The sequence below is a fragment of the Haliaeetus leucocephalus genome, unplaced genomic scaffold, assembly GCF_000737465.1.
Source record: "Haliaeetus leucocephalus isolate CR32 unplaced genomic scaffold, Haliaeetus_leucocephalus-4.0 Scaffold187, whole genome shotgun sequence".
Taxonomy (NCBI): Eukaryota; Metazoa; Chordata; class Aves; order Accipitriformes; family Accipitridae; genus Haliaeetus; species Haliaeetus leucocephalus.
Genome location: NW_010972623.1, coordinates 303,466 through 322,125, shown reverse-complemented (window position 1 = coordinate 322,125; position 18,660 = coordinate 303,466). Strand labels below are relative to the sequence as shown.

Genomic DNA, 18,660 nt, shown 5'->3' with positions numbered 1-18,660 from the left:
ATTTTCAGATGGGACATTGCCAGCCAGAAGAAACAGGCGCGTGTTTGGAGACAGACAGAGCTGCCTCCGTCCATTTACAGAAGATGATGCATTTGATCCTAACGATTCAGACATAGATCCAGGTATTGCTGGAGCTCAAGCCTGTTTTCTTCCTGTGGAGACTCTTTCATATTACAAATACTGCAGATCATAAGGCTGAGACTGCCAAAGGAGTGGTGGTTTATTTGCCTTTAGCAATAGTGGGCAGCGCAGTATCCACTGCTCAGTCCTCCTATCAAGGCTCTGAGAAAGAAGGCTGAAAATGCATTCATGTGAATTTCTGTTGCTATCTGTGCTCACAGTTCTCTTGGGGTTTTTTAAGTGAGAGTAGCTGCTCCAGCTGTCACTCTGTGTCTCCAGCACAGAAGTGCCCAGAGAATATGTCTGTGAGCTTTTGAATGAGGGTCATTTCTTCTTGCTAACAGAATCCAGAGAGACAGACCTTCTCAGTGGCATGGATGGGAAAGGCTCCTACCAGATGAAGGGCTGGAAGCTCACCCAGCAGCAGTTCATGGCTTTGTTGTGGAAGAGGCTGCTTATTGCCAAGAGGAGCCGGAAGGGCTTCTTTGCTCAGGTGAGAGCACCCACCATGTGCAGGGTCCCTCAGCAGGGACAGCTCTGGACCGTGCATTGTATTCAGAGTTGAAGGTGGGCAGAAAATCTCAAGAGAATGCACATAACTAAAACTGGTCTTCACTGCACATCTGAGCAAAAAGGGGCCTGTGCAAGTGAAAGGAGTTATGTGATAACCAAGTGGTTACAGTATTCTTGCCCAGGAAAGGTGCAGCTGAGGTTCAAATCCAAATTTGGCCTTGAAAGCCGCATTTGCAGGCTGAATCCTATGCATCCCATGATGGGTCTTGCATTGGTATCTAGCAATGCCTTGGTGTAAATAGCAAAGACCTTCCTGGGAAACTTTGAAAACATTTTGATCCATTAAGTGACTCGCAGGTAGCTCCTGATGCCTCTGGGAACATTTGTTTTAAAATGGGTTTGCTCTTTCCTTGCAATTTCAGATTGTGCTGCCAGCTGTCTTTGTGTGTATTGCTCTCATGTTCAGCCTGATTGTTCCTCCCTTTGGGAAGTATCCTAGCCTGGAATTACAGCCCTGGATGTATGATGAGCAGTACACTTTTATTAGGTATGTTTCTTGTGGCCTAGAAATGGTGCTAAATCCTACAATACTGTTCCCTGCAAACCTGAGTTACTAAGCTCCTTACCAGGTTGTTTAAATTTGTTTTCTGTGCTAAGCTCAGAAGCACATTTTGATAGAGTGGTTATTTTCTTTTTGGGCTTTTAAATGCCAGCTCTTAATTACTGGTAAGGCCACTGTGCACAAAGACCAGGGGGCATGTGTGTGCTCCTAGGCCAAGCATTCTTCAAAGAGAAATCTCCACCCATATCCTTTTCCTGAGCTCTTTCACTGTGCTCTGAGCCTTGCTCTGCTGCTGCTTTTGCTGTATGCCCGTTATCCCACTGACCTGATAGTGTTCCTCTGCTGTACCCATAGCAATGATGCTCCAGAAGATGCAGGCACTCAGAGGCTTTTGGATGCCCTTCTCAATAAGCCTGGCTTTGGGACACGCTGTATGCAGGGACACTCCATCCCGTAAGTAGGACTCTGGATTGGGAAGAGGAAGCCCTGGCTTCTGGTCACCCAGTAGATTTAGCTGGCTTTAGGGAATGATAGTCATGCGTGGCCAGAGCAGGATTCAAGCCAAAAAAATTGCAATTACATTCAGTTTTTCTGCTCAGGACCTTTTAGAAAGTTACCAGCCCTCAGCTGGTGAGAGTGTGAGGTGTGAGTGCAAGTCCTTACTGACAGAGGTGGAAAGGAGACAGTAGTCTCTGCCTCAAATTACTCTTTGGTCCTGAACATGGAAAAGGACCTAGTCATGTTGCTCTATGTTGTTGGCTGTAGCTATTCCCATTCCACAATCCTCTGTTTCTAGCTGCACTAGGAAGCTAGGTTAGCACCTCCACAAGCACCAGCAGAAAGAGTGGAGAGCCAGGCAGCATTGGTGGTATTTCCTAGCTCTGCCACTGACTTGCTGCATAGCCTTGGGCAAATCACTGAAGATCCAGGCTGTGGGTGGAGAAGGGGTATACAGAGTCTGGGATGGTGTCTCTCTAGCCTGGAAGAACTGCAGCTCATGTTCACAGGATGATGGGGAGGGGGGCAAGGGGTCCTATGTGCTGGCCAGTGGTGGAAAGTAAGCTGTGTCCTGCAGAACAGACACGGGAGCTGGGTTACTCCACCCACGGGGCATGGGGAGGAGGCTGCCCACTGGTGCTGCCCTGGGGAAAAGCAGTATTCTGGTGCCCCAAAGGCAGAAATCTCATGCAAGAAATGACTGTCTGCTGTGATCTTAGAATTGTGGAATATCTCAAGTTGGAAGAGACCCGTAAGGATCATCAAGTCCAACTCCCAGCTCCTTGCAGGACTACTTAAAATTAAACCATACAACTAAAAAAGAGCATTGTCCAGATATTCCTTGAACTCTGGATGCTGTGCATGCTGGGACTGACTGAAGTAAAGCACTCGCATACTTCAGAGTGAATGAGAAGAGGGAAGTGTCTGGCACTACTCGGTGTTGGCCCACCTCAGTCTTATTTGCCACTGGGATCTGTTAGAAGCTGCAGAGCCTGGTCTGATGCTCTGAACTGTTTGTCTCAGTGAGGTTAGGCTCCTTTGAAAAAACAACGTGCCTCTTCTGGGGACTGTGCTGTCTGTAACTTAAATGGCTTGTAAGCAAAGGCCATCACAGTTGTTTTAAAAACTGCATTTGCCTTGCCTCTTTCCTGACACAGAGACACTCCTTGCACCATGGGGCAGAGGGAATGGACCACTGCTTCAGTCCCAGACTCAGTCCTGAACATCTTTTTGAAAGGCAACTGGAGCATGGAGAATCCTTCCCCATCTTGCGAGTGCAGCAATGAGAAGATCAAGAAGATGCTGCCAGTGTGCCCTGCTGGTGCAGGCGGGCTGCCACCCCCACAGGTAGGAGGGGGCTCAGTGGTACTGTGACGAGGGATGCTCCTGGAGAGTAGAGCAGCTGGCTGTGATTCTTGTGTACAGCACTGCACACAGTTTGTTTGACTCAGCATCTGCATTTTCTGATGGGTATTTATCTGTGTTTTCCCCGGTGACACCAGCGTGAGCAAGACACTGCCGACATTCTCCAGAATCTGACAGGCCGCAATATATCGGACTACCTAGTGAAGACCTACGCACAGATCATTGGGAAAAGGTAGTTGTTGAACACACCCTTTCCCTTCCCTCCCCACCAAATGCTGCTGGCTGTATGGGGGATGCTACACAGATTAGGCAAATATGCCTGGGCAACCCAAACTCTTCAGCAGTGGGCCAGACCCACTCAGCTCCTCAGACCGTCCTGATCCACAGCTCAAGTGGTGTTTCCACTTTATTAGCGATGCTGTGGCAGCTCTGAGGCGGGTGTCCTGAGCCTTATAGGCAGAGTACAGGGAAAGTCTGGGCACCAACCCTTGGGATTGCACCAAAGAGGAGTGGTGGGACATATGCCAGATGTGAAAGACTATTGCACTCTTTTCCCTGGCCATGTGCCTGCAGCAGTGGTAGGTCTGTCTTTCCTCTTCTTCCATGTGTCATATATCAGCTTCCTTTTCTGTCTCTGCAGCTTAAAGAATAAGATCTGGGTGAATGAGTTCAGGTGAGTTACTGCCTTTTCTCTAGCTTGTATGTGTCCACTGACACTTGAGTGCTGTATTAAGCAGTACAGACCCATCCTGCTTTTCAGTTTGTTTTATATGACTCTTAATTGCTAAATGTTGAGGGAGCGTGTTTCAGGATATACTGGGACAACCCCAGAGCACATCACTGGAAAGCATCCTTGCCTTCTGCAGAGAGCAGTATTGGCTTGAAAAGATTTGCAGGTCCAGCCTACTGATACTCCATCCTGGGAGGTGCTATTCTTCTAAGCAAGGGAAGCAGGGAAATATCCTGCTTTGCCTGCACTGGCAGCAGAGGATAGCTGCATTTCTTACGCGGAACGGCTTACTGAGCAGTCATAAGATGGATATTTAACCCCAGAAACAAGGAGTAGGAAACATCATGGCTAAGTAGCTGTGTAGGAAGATCAAAGTCATCCCTTCATGTAAGAGTGGAGGCATTTGCCTTGGATATAGTGCAGGAAGAGGAGGCATCTGGAGAGGGAGGAGGAGTGACATTGTCTGGAGGTCACTGAGTAGTCAGGTCTTAGCATCAACTTTCTGTCTGAATTTTCAGGTATGGTGGCTTTTCCTTGGGAGCCAGCAGTTCCCTCATGCTTCCTCCAAGCCATGAAGTCACTGATGCCATTAAACAGGTGAAGAAAATCTTGGAGCTAGCACAGGTGAGCAGCTGTCCCCCATAAACTCAGGATGCACTAACGTTAGAGTTCTGTTACTTGGGAGATGACTTGGAAGCGATAAAATGAGGAGCATGTGTATGTTAGCTGTGTCCAGTGGCTTATCCCCATTGCCTGAGCTGAGGTCCCCCAGGCTGGTGTCTGGGAGCAGCAGAAGGCTTGGGGACATGCTCAGCTGAGGCTTACGCAGCCCACATTGCTGATGTGGGCTCTGCTCAGCACCAGTTGCAAGCTAGACACCTCTGAGTGTTCTGTGGCAGGACAGGGTGGGCTGTCCCAGAGAATTAACAAGTGGTTGCCATCTCCTTCAAAACTTCAGTTGAGCCCTCCTGTGGTGAGTCTGGCTTGGCTCAGAAGAGAATTTGGGCCACTGCTTTCTTCCGAGACTGCCTGTGGGCTGCAATGTCTCTGAAGGTTCCCTGCAACCTGGTTAATAGTTACTGCTGGGAAGAAAGCCTAAGGCTGACCTCTCTTACCGGTGGCACTGCAGAAAGGAAAGCAGGGAGGAAAACTGCAGTTTCTCAGCTTTCTTACCACCTCTGGCTTGGTGGGTACAGGCTGCAGAATGGAAAGAAAACTCAGAGCTGTGAAAAACGTAGCGTGACCCCTGCTAGACTCCAAGACATGAATAAGGTACTCTCAGAGGGGAAGTAACTATTTCTTTGTTGTTTGCAGGGGAGTTCTGGAGATCGGTTTCTCAACAGCTTGTCAAGTTTCATGAAAGGCCTGGATACAAAGAACAATGTGAAGGTAAATCAGCCAGTCCTCACTGCTGTGCCTGCTATTTGAAGCTCTGGTAACCTGGAGTTATTTTTAATTAGCAAAGTCCCAGCAGTTTGCCTTGGACAACTGTGCAGACCAGAGCTCTCTGTATTTGCTAATGGAGCAAGTGCAGCTTGTATTCTTGTATGGGTTTCTCCAAAATCTGTTTCTCCCTTGGGAGTCTAGGTCTAAGGCCCAGAAGGGGTTCAGTGCTGGATCAGTGCTAGCTTCTAGCAGCCTCTTGTGGTTATTGATCAAAGTGTATGTTCTGTCCCTGAGCAAACTAGCTGGAAAGATGTGGAAAGAAAGTACATGCCCTCAGTAGAGGAAGGGATGTTCTGCAGGGCTCGGGAGGCTATTGGGTAGCTGATGTTCCTGGTGCCTTTCTGATACTGATGTGGTCTCTTGCAGGTGTGGTTCAATAACAAGGGCTGGCATGCAATTGCCTCCTTCTTGAATGTGATCAACAATGCCATCCTTCGGGCCAACCTGCAGCAAGGCAAAAACCCTAGTGCTTATGGGATCACTGCCTTCAATCACCCACTCAACCTCACCAAGCAACAGCTCTCTGAAGTGGCCCTGTAAGTCCAGATATGAACATGGATGGGTTTGGACTCGTCAGCTGGTGATTACTAGGAACAGGCAACATGGGAGACTTTAGCCTCACTGGCAGATACTCAGTGGCCTGTGGCATTTAGGCTCTAATATGCTGGCCTTATTTTCTGTGGTGTGGGCAGGTGGCAGTGTGCTGTTGAGCACTTGCTGTTGAACAGCACTGCCATGCAAGCTTTCTCTGTCTCCGAGTCCCTAGAAGCTGCAGTTTCTAAGAACCAATGTAATCTTCAGACCTTCTGCCACTTGGGAAATTCCTTTCAACCATATCCAGAAAGGTGGCTTGCCATGAATATGGTCATTCTTTTGTCCCAAGGTGCCACCATTTGACTAGGAACCATTGATAGATCCTGTTCAATTTTGCCCACTGTCTCAACCTGGGGGGCACACAGTAATGCACAGGGCTTACTGCACTGGAGCATTGACTAGTCCACTACCACCACAATCAGAGTCAGGACTCAAAAGGTCTCTGCAGATACATCCTTCCAATCTTAGAGGAATGGCAGATGGCAGTCAGATACCTCTGAACTTTAAAACAATGCAAAAAAAAGACAAACCCCCAACAACCCCAAGAAATGCATGAAGTGGGAAACTGTCAGTGGTAAGGAAAGCAGAAAGCAGTGTATTGTACTGAAGTTACTAACCAATCTCCAGGTTGTGGTGCTGTCCTTGAGAGGCCAACAGGCTCTGTATATTCCTTTGTTACATGGCTTAGAAAAATTGTGCAGTTAAGACAGCCTGATGTGGTAATCTTTTACCCTGCAAAACAAGGACAGCAGAAGGAGAAATGGTTTCTGCACTGCCCTGCATGAGCTGTCTCATTTCATCTCGAAGGAGCCAGCACCAGCATACAAACACTTTGCTTTCTTCTTTTTTTGTCCAGGATGACCACCTCTGTGGATGTCCTAGTCTCCATCTGTGTGATCTTTGCCATGTCCTTTGTTCCTGCCAGCTTTGTGGTCTTCCTTATCCAGGAACGCGTCAGCAAGGCCAAACACTTGCAGTTCATCAGTGGTGTGAAGCCTGTCATCTACTGGCTGGCCAACTTTGTCTGGGATATGGTAAGGGCTTTGTGACTGTGCTAAACTGTCATCCATTCTGTTTGCAGTGTGTCTGAAGTGCACTGAAGTGCAAAGTGCAGTTGGGGCCAGTGGGCACCACGTTAATTCAGTGAATAACTACTGTGCCTGTGACTTTTGTGTTTACTGTCTTGGGGCAGTGGTTCACCTAAGTGGGACAAGGAACACTGAACAGAGGATGGGAGGGCAGCCATAAGCTCAGTCATCAGCATTTGTTATGTCACTCTTAAATACCTGCCCCAAAATGTTTACTTGTGTAGCCCCTTGTTCTGCTCTGTTCAAAGCAGTTTTTTTCAACCTGTGGTGTCCAGAACCTCTGAGAGTCTATTGACTACTTCCAGAGGGACCAAGAAATGTAAATTAATATGTACTACATTGTAGTTCACACATGTGACACTCCTAGGAGTCTCCCATTGGGAATAGCTTTGGGAACACTGAAGAATGTTGAAAACTGTTGGTTCAGAGCAGAAAGACACCTTTCATTTTTTTTTGTCATTTGGAAACAAATCTAAAGCTGTATTTTTCACCTTTCAGTGCAACTACATCGTTCCAGCCACGCTAGTCATCATTATCTTCATCTGCTTCCAGCAGAAGTCCTATGTATCCTCCTCCAACTTGCCTGTGCTGGCTCTCCTTCTGTTTCTCTATGGGTAAGGGCTTTCTCATCAGTAGGATGACTGGGAAGGCTCTTAGACTTGGAAGGTGCTTACCTGATGTTGCTGCCTTTCCTCTTGCCAGGTGGTCCATCACTCCTCTCATGTATCCAGCCTCCTTCGTGTTCAAAATCCCCAGCACAGCGTATGTTGTGCTGACCAGTGTGAACCTCTTCATTGGCATCAATGGTAGTGTGGCCACCTTTGTCCTGGAGCTCTTCACCAACAACGTATGTTTCCCCAGAAGCTCCTCACTGTTGTGCTGCTATGATCTAGTTCTGTGTTGGTGCCATGTTGTCTTTAGCAGCCAGTTCTCCAGAAAGGCTAGCCCCTAGCCTGTACCCATTAGCTACTGCAGCGGCTACTGATGGAAATGGGTTAAAGCCCACTTCAGCAATGTTCACAGAATAGTTAAGGTGGGAAGGGACCTCCTGAGATTGTCTAGTTCAACCTCTGAGCAGGGTCAGCTAGAGCAGGTTGCTCAGGGCCATCAGGTTTTGAACATTTCCAGAGATGGAGACTCCACAGTCTCTCTGGACAACCTCTTCTGCTTCTCAATCACCCTTAGGGGGGAAAAAAAATTATTTTCTTATGTTCAAATGGAATTTCCTGTTTGTTCTTTATAAGAGGCAGTTTCTGTCTACTATTTCAAGCCATTTTCAAGCTGTCTGCCATTTCAAGCACTCAAGCATTAGTTGTCCTCAGTTTTGCCTCGTGTGGTAGATACCTCTCTAACTGTATTGGGAACTTACACACCTCACTTCAGATTTTCCAAAGCCTGTATGCAACACAAGATGTCTTAGCAGGCCCATTGGACCAGCGTTGTTGTGAGGTGTTCCTTGTGGGAGGAGGTTGAGGAGACCCGCTGGGGGAGTTATCTGTTGATTGTACCACTGCCTGTGGGCATAAGGAGGCAGTCCTTGGTGATGGTCCCTTTTGTTACAAGGCCTGTTTTAGCTCAGTAAAAACATGGACATGCTTGAACATAAGTGCCTGGCAGAACAGGCTGCTGTCAGTTCAAGCTGTTGGCTAAGCCAACTGGAAGACAACAAAGGAAAAGGATTAGAGCCTCCAGTATGGGATAGGGAGGGGCCACCCACAGCCACTGAGGTAACCAGTCTATGCGAGCACAGCTTTCCTGTCTCCTCAACCTGTAGCCTTTTTGCATGTTATCATTTGCAGACACTGCCTTTTAGACTGTGAGTGTTTGGAAGAATCTCTCCTTCAGTGCAGTTTGCTTGTATTAATAACATCTTGAGCAATGCAACAACGCTGACTGTCCAGAGGAGCCATGGCACTGGCTCTTGAGGGAGTATTTTTAATCCTTGAATTTTTGTGGGGTTGCAGTGTTGAGGGATGGAGGGGTCAATCACAACATGTGTCACACTTGGCAGATGGTGGCTGCTTTCTGCTCAGATGGCTCACTGGGACTTGATTTTGTCTTAACAGAAGCTGAACAACATCAATGACATCCTGAAGTCTGTCTTCCTCATCTTCCCCCACTTCTGCCTAGGGCGCGGACTCATTGACATGGTGAAAAACCAGGCCATGGCTGATGCACTAGAGAGGTTTGGTAAGTGAAATTGTGTGTCACAGGGACAGTGGCCTGAACTGAACAGGGGAAGTTCAATTCTGCTCCGGTTGAGCACCCTTTGTTCCTCTGACTTTTCAGGAGCTGAAAGTGCACAGTTTTGAGCATGGATCTGATCAAAGCTGGCAGGTCTACACAGCTGTCCTCTTTAGATTGTTACAAGGACTGAAGAGGGCCTAGTAGATGGATCCCCAGAGTTTTGAGTTATTAGGGGGATTAAACAAAGATGTATAAAGCCAGCTGTATAGAGAGGATCATTAGGCCAAGTGTAAGGAATGGATGAGCTTCTGGAATGCTGGGTATGTTTTTTTCTGGGATGCAGATGCCAAGCCTGAGTCACAGTCTTTTTGTGCTTCACTAACCTTTTGGGAAGGTGGATCAGCTCTTCTTTGGCAGGCTAAATTCTCTGGGCCCAAATCCCAACTTTGCTACAGTAAGAAATGTGCATGCAGCCACAACTGGCCCCTTGTGTGGTCCTATCCCTTCCATCCTCCTGCTGGTGGCTCTCCAGTTGCCCTGGTGCCCAACTTGGTGAGCTCGACAGGAAGAAATGCTAGCCTGCTCTGGAAAGGTGACTGTGCTCTTCATCTCGTTTTGGCAGGAGAAAATCGTTTCGTGTCCCCTCTGTCGTGGGAGCTGGTGGGAAGGAACCTCTTTGCCATGGCGGTAGAGGGTGTTGTCTTCTTCCTTATCACAGTGCTCATCCAGTATAGGTTCTTCATCAAACCCAGGTAGGTTGTCTGCTCCACTTCACCCATGCAGGCAGGTGAAGTTTTCATTGTTATCCCCCATGAAGCGTGGAGAATATTAACTATGGAGGCCCTGTCATCTTCTGCTAAGGCTTTATCATGTTGCTCTCTCCAGGCCTGTCTATGCCAAACTGCCTCCTGTGAATGATGAAGATGAGGATGTAACAAGAGAGAGACAGAGGATAATTAGTGGAGGAGGACAGAGTGACATCTTGGAAATCAAGGAGCTAACCAAGGTGACAGAAAAGTTCTGCAATCCTAAGACTTGCTGGCACAAAACCATGCAGTTCACCAGAAGCCTCATTCAGAGGAATTTAGTGAGGTCAAAACCAGAGCATGGTTGGAGTTTTGAATATTTATGGTTCTAATTATAGTTCTCTTTGACATTGTCCTTCTCATTCTTTTCCTTCTGGTTTCAGATTTACAGAATGAAGCGAAAGCCAGCAGTTGATAGGATCTGTGTTGGAATCCCCCCTGGAGAGGTAAGCTTATCTGTCAAATTCATTGCTTTGGTATTATTACAGTATTTAAGAACAACAGACAACAAAGGGTAGGGTAAGATCAGAAACAGATGATGTTCAAATTACATCAAAGGAAATTGCCTGGAAGTTGAAGCAGTTTCTGATTCTGTGTCTTTGAAGAAGATACTGAGGTCTCAGTGTCTGAGACTAGAGGCCAAACTCTGGTACCCCCCTGAGGTTTGGCACAGATATGCTGTGGTAGCACTGCAGCAAGGTGACACCAGCGTTTGTTCATTTTCCCAGCCTAAAGCTTTACACTTAAAATGAAGGTCCAGAATTTTTTTCCTGAAAAAGCAGCGAAGACTCCCCAGCTGTCCTGAGAGTCAAGTTTGTTCCTTCCCATCTTGTCAGTGCTGAAAATAATGCAGCTGAATCGTGTTCTCAAACACACTGTGCTCATCTGCTCTTTTGTATCCCCAGTGCTTTGGACTCCTGGGAGTAAATGGTGCTGGCAAGTCATCCACTTTTAAGATGCTAACTGGTGATACAGATGTGACAGGAGGAGAAGCTTTCCTCAAAGGAAACAGGTGAAAGACCATGCATCTTTCCTTATGTCAAAGCAGGTCCTTCGCTGCTTTCTCCTCCAGCTTTCACAGCCTTTGTTCCGCTTCCAGCAAGTCTAAACTCTGCCCCACTTTTCCCTTTTTCACCTCCTGGCATCTCTTTCAGCCCTTTGCCAAGTCTGGTAAAGTGCTTCAGCGGCTTAGGAAAATTGATGTTGTCTGGTAGTCACTTCTGAATACCTGCCTTCTCATGTTTAAATGTCTTTTTTTAAAAAAAGGGGGTATATGGGGAGAGAGAAAAAATAATTTAGCCAAGATGGACTTCAAGGATCCTGTACTTTTGTTAATTCAGTGATTTGAAAACCACTGTTTCACTTTCCTTCTTTTAGCACCTAAAATAGCAGTATGTACTTGTGAAATTCTAACAAAGGGTTTTTTCTTTTACAGCATCTTGTCCAACATCCAAGAAGTCCATCAGAACATGGGCTACTGCCCACAGTTTGATGCTGTTAATGAACTGCTGACAGGGCGGGAGCACTTGGAGTTCTTTGCACTCCTGAGAGGTGTTCCAGAGAAAGAAGTCTGCAAGGTAAATGGAACACCATAGGACCCACCCCAGTGACCAACTGTTCCTGCTTGCATGCACCTTCCTTGCAACACATGCAATGCCATGATGTGAAGCTGCTGAAAATACTTTATGGTGAAATCTGTCCCCCTTTCTTTCCAGGGCAAACCAAAGTTGCTGTGGTTTTTCAGTGCTGCCTAGAAAAGTGTACTAAATGGAAGGGCAGATACTTTGGGTCCTGCATTCTCATAGTGGATGCAGTTGTCCACTGAATGATTTCTTCCCTTTAACAGTTTAAGGGCTGTGGAGCTGCAGGTCATGCAGAACCTCACCTGCTGTCAAGAATGAATTCTTCAAAGTCACAGGGAGCAAGAACTCTACAGCTTAATAGAAGCCTCATGCTGGCTGTTAACATCTTTCCAGTTGATCATGCTGCATCATTAAAGAGCTGCTGTTTCAGCTTTCAGACATGGGCTTACACTAACACTCTTAGGCAATTAATGACAGGTGCCAATACCATACAGCACCCTTCTCAGTGCTGTTTCCTTGAGTTAACAGCAGTTTTCACCATATGTGTCCTGCGTGCTGCAGAACAGGAACTGTTGTAGGTAGCAAGATGACAGCTGTACCCAGTGCTTTGGATAGGGCCAGATCTGGTGCCTGGGGTATATCTAGGTAGCCTGAGTCCCTCTTTGAGAGTAGTGATGATGGGTGAAAACTGCAAGCTCCTTCAAAGGTTGCTGGTGAGTTCCTTTGTGTGATGTTCCCACCAGTCCCATTGTTGCCCCGACTGGCAACTAAGCACCACACAGCTGCTCACTCTCTCCCCCCACGGTAGGATGGGGGAGAGAATCGGAAAAAAAACCCCAAACTCATGGGTTGAGATAAAGCTAGTTTAACAGGTAAAGCAAAACAAGGAATTCACTCACTATTGCCCATTGGCAGGCAGGGGTTCAGCCGTCTCCAGGAAAGCAGGACTCCATCACGCATAACGGTTACTTGGCAAGACAAATGCCGTAACTCTGAACTTCCCCCTTTCTTCTTCCCCCAGCTTTATATACCGAGCATGACATCACACGGTATGGAATATCCCTTTGGTCAGTTGGGGTCAGCTGTCCCAGCTGTGTCCCATCCCAACTTCTTGTGTACCCCCAGCCTACTTGCTGGCGGGGTGGTGTGAGAAACAAATAAGGCCTTGACTCTGTGTAAGCACTGCTAAGCAATCATGAAAAACATCCCTGTATTATCAACACTGTTTTCAGCACAAGTCCAAAACATAGCCCCATACTAGCTACTGTGAAGAAAATCAGCTCTGTCTCAGCCAAAACCAGCACACCCATATAAAAAGGGACCCAATTCTGAGTATGATACAAGCAGTAGCTCCTTCTCTTCCCGCTAACACTTTATAGTCCCCAGGGCAACAATGCCTGCTTATTGGCACCAGTTATTACTGATATATACTCCTGAATAACAAACCAGATCCTCCCCATCTGTGTGAAGGGCTAAGATGCACTGCAGTGGGATTGCTGGGACCATGTCCCTGCTGCAAGCCTACAGCAACTGGAAAGCTAGCTAAAGCTGGTGCTCCTAAGAGCACTGCCCTGGTGGTTAACATGGCTCAACTGATGTTGAACTCATGCTCACTGGCCAATAAGCTGCAGCCAATTGATTTTCTGGCCTCCCAGGGGCAGGATTGCATATATCCTGATCTAGAGGCAAACAGGGTGTTTCAAAACCCATATCCGTGCCACATTAGATCCTCAGATGAATGGCCCTTCTGAAAATTGTTTTTAAAGCCAGAGCTCATAAGGAAAATCTCACTGTGTAGATGTTGCTGTGCTTGATTCAAGTCTTTGTTGTGCTGTCTCTTGTAGGTTGGCGAGTGGGCAATTCGGAAACTAGGCCTTGTGAAATACGGAGAAAAATATGCTGGGAATTACAGTGGAGGGAACAGGCGCAAGCTCTCCACAGCCATTGCCCTCATTGGAGGGCCACCTGTGGTGTTCCTGGTGAGTCTGCAACTTTTGCTCATTAACATTTTCCCTGGAAAACAGAAAAAGCAGGTTCAAATGAAGACTAGATACTTCACAGCCAACTAATGTTTAAATATATCATTATTCACTTAAATGTGAGCAAAGAGCACATGGAAATAAAGATTCCCTATTTAAATGTAGGTGCAAGCTATAATGTGCCTCCAGTCTTCTATATCTGAAAAATCAGTGGGGAAGTAAGGGTCTTAAACATGATGCCAAACTGCTGGCTATGTAGCATCTTCACCACCTTAGTGCTGCTGCAAAGATTTCTATACCTACAAAAAAATAATAGCCTTTCTGCTGGACACAAGTGAATCTTACTGTGCAGGAGAACCAGTCCTGTGATTTTAATAATTCAATGAAAATTGGAAATAAATATTTTAGGATTCTTTAAAGGACAAACCTTAGGATTACTAAAGTTCATAGCGTGGGAGAAAGTAGTCTAGTGCTCTGTTTAAACAAGCTAATTGACTTTAACTTGCTTTAGAACTGGATATTTCAACAAGTTACAATTGCAGAATAAGCAGTAGTTCTCAGTTCTGAAAAACATGTTTGCTAATTTAAAATTTGGAGCATAAATTATTTTCTCATTTTGGAAAATGAGTGAAACTTGCTTATTTTCAGTGTTTCCAGTATGCATAATCAGAATGGACACATCATTTCAGAGATGAAGTGTTTGTTGGTAGAATACAGCACAACCTGTTTTTTGTGTATATTTTGCAGGATGAACCAACAACAGGGATGGATCCCAAAGCACGTCGTTTCTTGTGGAACTGTGCTCTGAGTGTAATCAAAGAGGGGAGATCAGTGGTGCTCACGTCTCACAGGCAAGTAGCAGCCCAATTGTATCATACCCTGGCTTTTGCATCTACCAGGGCTGGAAGCTAAACTCTGCTTGGCTGCTGTGCCCTTCACTGCTGCTTGCAGTGCTAATGAAGTTACTTCTTCCTACAGCATGGAAGAATGTGAAGCCCTGTGCACTCGAATGGCAATAATGGTCAATGGGCGGTTCAGGTGTTTGGGCAGCGTCCAGCATCTAAAGAACAGGTAGCTATATTCTTTTCACTTACACCACAGAGTTGCCTGCATTTTTATGGAGATAGTCAGATTTAATTCCTTCTGCAGCATTCTCATTGCTATTCTGGCTGTGGGAGATGCTGCTGGATTTTAAGCTGGACTTCTGTTTCAAAGGCACTTAACTCCTGTGCTGACCCTCTTGTTTACAGGTTTGGAGATGGTTACACCATAGTGGTGAGAATTGCAGGGGCAAACCCAGACCTGAAGCCTGTTGAGGATTTCTTTGGGCATGCCTTCCCTGGAAGTGTCCTGAAGGAAAAGCATCGGAATATGCTGCAGTACCAGCTTCCCTCTTCACCATCCTCACTGGCCAGAATATTCAGTATTCTCTCTCAGAACAAAAAGAGACTCCACATAGAAGACTACTCCGTTTCTCAGACCACACTTGATCAAGTAAGTTTTTAGTAGCCTGTCTGCCAAAAGCTTCTTTGTGCAGAGGTAGGAATAAATTCACCAGTTTACTGGACCTAAGGGCATTTTAGCAGAGTACTGAATCCCAGGACTAGTTCAGGAAGCCCAGTGTATAAAATGCTCTGAATTAATGAAAATCCAGGGTGATGTATGATATGGTCTTTTTTCTTGTAGGTATTTGTAAATTTTGCTAAGGACCAAAGCGATGACGACCACACTAAGGATCTGTCACTGCACAAAAACCAGACTGTGGTAGACATTGCAATCCTTAATTCTTTCCTGCAAGATGAGAAGGTAAAAGAAAGTTGTGTGTGAGCCAATTTCAGCAAAGAAATGATGAGCAGAATGCAAAATTCCTTTTCCTGGTATAGGATACTCCCAAAGAAGAAGCTAGAGGAAGAGAAACTGGACACTCTACTGATAACCATTCAATGCAATGCAATTCAATGCAATGAAAGCAAAATTCCTTTACAGGGGCAGTGCCTCATAGAGTCGTCTTGTACTGTTCTCAAGTGAAAGACTTGAACTTAGCTCATTACAGTATAACTCTGAAGCTGTGGTAAAGCACCCGCTAGATGCTGTGGGCTTTCAACCATACTGTATCTTGTCCTGTACAGTATATTTTCACTAGGGTTGCAAAAACAGTTCACTGAGGAATCATGGCCAGTGGTTATTTATAGATATTTTAGACATGCATGTTTTAGTCTTTAGAACACGCATGTCAGGAGTGGGAAGTTCCTGGTGCTACATCCATTGCTGGCAATGAACGCACCAACACAGTCAGTGGCAAAAGTCACCACCAGTGTTGCAGCTTTAGGTTGTGAAATCTTACTGGACTAGCTGTTTCCTAGACTGATGTAGGTCAGTTGGTGACAAATCTGGGGCCACAAAACAGTACTGTGCAGATGGGACGGCAAAAGACAGGCCATCATATCCATATATCTCAATCAGTAAATGGTGATACGCAGAACTGTGAACCCTGCATATGCACAGGGTTGTCCCACCAGCATCACAACCAATAACATACTCTGACTAGGTTTTTGTGTAGTTAAGTACTCTCCTGCTCCTTTGAGGTACTGCAGCAACTGCATGAACACCTAATAGGAGGAAGTGGGTGAGAAGCAGACCTAGGGTTTGAACCACAGCAGCAAACTCAGTAGTTGTATAGCTGCTAATGCCATGAGCAAATGCTAAATCATGAGATTTGTCACTCAGATACGTAATATGTGCTCTTTAACCCCTGCTTTGCACCAGAAAGGTACCCATCATCTGAAGTTACTGCTTAGCACGAGCATGTTGCCATTTCTGGCTTTGCCAGATAAAACTAGAAATGAGATGTAGATTTTTTTTTTAACAGTATTATTTATGACTTTGAATAGGTAGGTAGCATAATTAGGGATTGAAAGTGCTTTCAGTTGATCTTTGTAGCCACAGTATTTCTTTACATTATGCCTGCAATGTTATGCTCTCATTCTGTCCATTTGGCGATAGCTACATTCATGATCTGACCAAGTTCCAGACTGTAGCAATCAGCTGCTATCTGCAATTACTGCAAGCTGTTCACCTAAAATGTTCCTGTTTGGAAACTGGTATAATGTTAGATTAATGTCTAAGTTTCTGCTTCTGTTGTGCAGTGTAGTTTCAGTCATTAGGTGATCCCTAACTGGAGAGTACACCCTTTATTATACATGTGACAAACTGCTTCAGTAAAAATCCCCTTGAAGGACAAGATTGTAAAACTTTAAAAATTTTGAACTAAGCCAGAATAATATTAGAGGGGATATTATATAGCAAGAACAACCAATTCTTGTTCACATTGTACAACAGTCGTGGGAGAGTATGCTTTCATTAATACACTTACGGGCCCCTCTGTCTTGCTTTTACATTCACAAATAGGTTCAGTAATGTGGTTTGAACCTAAGTGCAGTTCCTGGGCTATTCCTGTATGTCATGCCTCTGCCTTAAATACTTGTACAGGTTCTGCACTAGTTCTTGATGCTACTCCACCGTGGATTAATCATGCACCATTTTCTTCTGTGAATGCCCATAGCAGCCCAACAAACAGTGAAGAGGCTGGCATGAGCCTGAAGAAGGTTGATTGCGTATTTCCAGGTATACTTGGTAACACTGACCTATTCAACATTTTTAAAAAACAGTTAAATATTTAGCACAAGTTCCCAGTCCCTGCTGTGTCCTGCCTTGGGATAAAGTAAGAGCTTACTACGTGCTCTGCTGAAGTGCCTTTTTCATACTTTTTTTTTTTAATCTGTGTAATACATTGCTAAGGGGATTGAGCAAGGAGTGTAATGGGGATTGGTATACCTCACTTAAAACATGCTTTGTTATTACCTTTATGGCATCGTCACCCTATGGGGATGAGTTACAGGGTGATGAACACACCAGACTTCCAGGTGCAGAAAATTAACTGAACAGCTGAGCTACACCCATGACTTCTCTATAACAGGCTGCAGATATGTTATGGTATCATTGAAACAAGTAGTATCGAAGGCTTACCACTGCTAAAAATCACTATTACAAATCAGCATAAGTCACCGAAGTGAAGGGCTTAAGTTTTGCACTGCACCGAACTAGTGCATGTAGAACTAGAACAAGTTCTAGGAGGATTCAGATTTGGTCCTGGAAGGGCTGTGGTTTGCTTTTTCTAACTGCTCATGTAAATGATTCATTCGGCAGCAAACAACAGTTACATCATAATTCTCTTTCCTTAGCCCAGCAAAATGAGATTCTTGATTCCTATTGCCCTGTGACTGTCACGCTTATATGGAGTCTATCTGTGACAAAATGTTACAGTAACCATGGATATTAACCGAACTATTTCATAGCTCTGATCTGTCTTGTTTTTACTGGACAGACAGCATAATGCAACTCTCACATGAAGGTTTGTCATGGAGTAAGTTCAGACAGCCACTTATTTACTCTTAAGTGTGTGTTGGGGAAAAATCACTCTAGAGTCACATACAGTATATGAACCACTCTTGATAATGAAACTGCACTGAGGTGTTAACTTATTTTAAACTTTATTACTATTGACATGTTGCATCCCTCTTTGTAGTATGTTTGTATTTCAGTAAGGAGTTGTTGTATTTTCCCCATGGTTAAACCACCACTTTGTGCTTATCCTTCCCTCCTGAATTGTAGTTGGTCCTTCATTCCAAGCACTTTATGCTATCTGTAATGGGATCTATTTTTGCACTGGAATATCTGTTAACTTTGCAAAATCTAGAGAGATTTCACAACTGAAATTTCTAAGTTAAATCCTTAAATGGACATTTTCATTAAAAGCAAAAAAAAAGTATATATATTTGTATTTGCTAATAACTGTTATGTGAAGTATTAAAAGGCACTCTATTTGCCTTGTATTAAATAAAAAATAAAGCTGTTATGGCACCATTGGTCTTCAAAGTGTCATTTTTGCATATGTTCTTTTGAGGAGTGCTGTTAGCAGCTCTTTTTTGCCCAGTTTTGTTTTGTTGTGAACTTTGATGCATAATGTACAAGCAAGTTCCAGTATCTCTACAAAGTAGCATGGGGCACATACTGTTTTCAGGCAAGTGAGGTCATGTAAGATTTGAAAGGCAAATGCTACTTTTATTTACTAGTTTAGAACCTTAAAAGGTCTCCAGCAAGTCCTAAAAAAAAAAAATGGTCAGTGTAAC

The 18,660-nt window shown here is 45.1% G+C and overlaps 1 protein-coding gene across 7 annotated transcripts in view; it reads left to right on the top strand.

Moving 5' to 3' along the window:
* The window catches only part of ABCA1 (ATP-binding cassette, sub-family A (ABC1), member 1), a 95,731-nt gene extending 77,362 nt beyond the window's left edge, over positions 1-18,369 (top strand). For 3 of the 7 annotated variants that reach the window (XM_010565206.1, XM_010565204.1, XM_010565205.1), the window contains 24 exons: positions 9-122; positions 465-613; positions 1,056-1,180; positions 1,550-1,648; positions 2,851-3,040; positions 3,196-3,290; positions 3,699-3,731; positions 4,307-4,412; positions 5,103-5,177; positions 5,601-5,770; positions 6,685-6,862; positions 7,415-7,530; positions 7,619-7,763; positions 8,983-9,106; positions 9,726-9,855; positions 9,989-10,109; positions 10,293-10,355; positions 10,815-10,921; positions 11,345-11,486; positions 13,337-13,471; positions 14,219-14,322; positions 14,450-14,542; positions 14,722-14,965; positions 15,158-18,368. In XM_010565206.1, the coding sequence (XP_010563508.1) occupies positions 9-122; positions 465-613; positions 1,056-1,180; positions 1,550-1,648; positions 2,851-3,040; positions 3,196-3,290; positions 3,699-3,731; positions 4,307-4,412; positions 5,103-5,177; positions 5,601-5,770; positions 6,685-6,862; positions 7,415-7,530; positions 7,619-7,763; positions 8,983-9,106; positions 9,726-9,855; positions 9,989-10,109; positions 10,293-10,355; positions 10,815-10,921; positions 11,345-11,486; positions 13,337-13,471; positions 14,219-14,322; positions 14,450-14,542; positions 14,722-14,965; positions 15,158-15,298 (2,999 nt within the window). In that variant the 3' untranslated portion in view covers positions 15,299-18,368. Of the gene's footprint in view, positions 1-8; positions 123-464; positions 614-1,055; positions 1,181-1,549; positions 1,649-2,850; positions 3,041-3,195; positions 3,291-3,698; positions 3,732-4,306; positions 4,413-5,102; positions 5,178-5,600; positions 5,771-6,684; positions 6,863-7,414; positions 7,531-7,618; positions 7,764-8,982; positions 9,107-9,725; positions 9,856-9,988; positions 10,110-10,292; positions 10,356-10,814; positions 10,922-11,344; positions 11,487-13,336; positions 13,472-14,218; positions 14,323-14,449; positions 14,543-14,721; positions 14,966-15,157 lie in introns of all 7 variants that reach the window. The other 4 variants (XR_774212.1, XM_010565207.1, XM_010565209.1 and 1 more) reach the window with 4 other exon arrangements.
* The last annotated feature ends 291 nt before the right edge of the window (positions 18,370-18,660 follow it).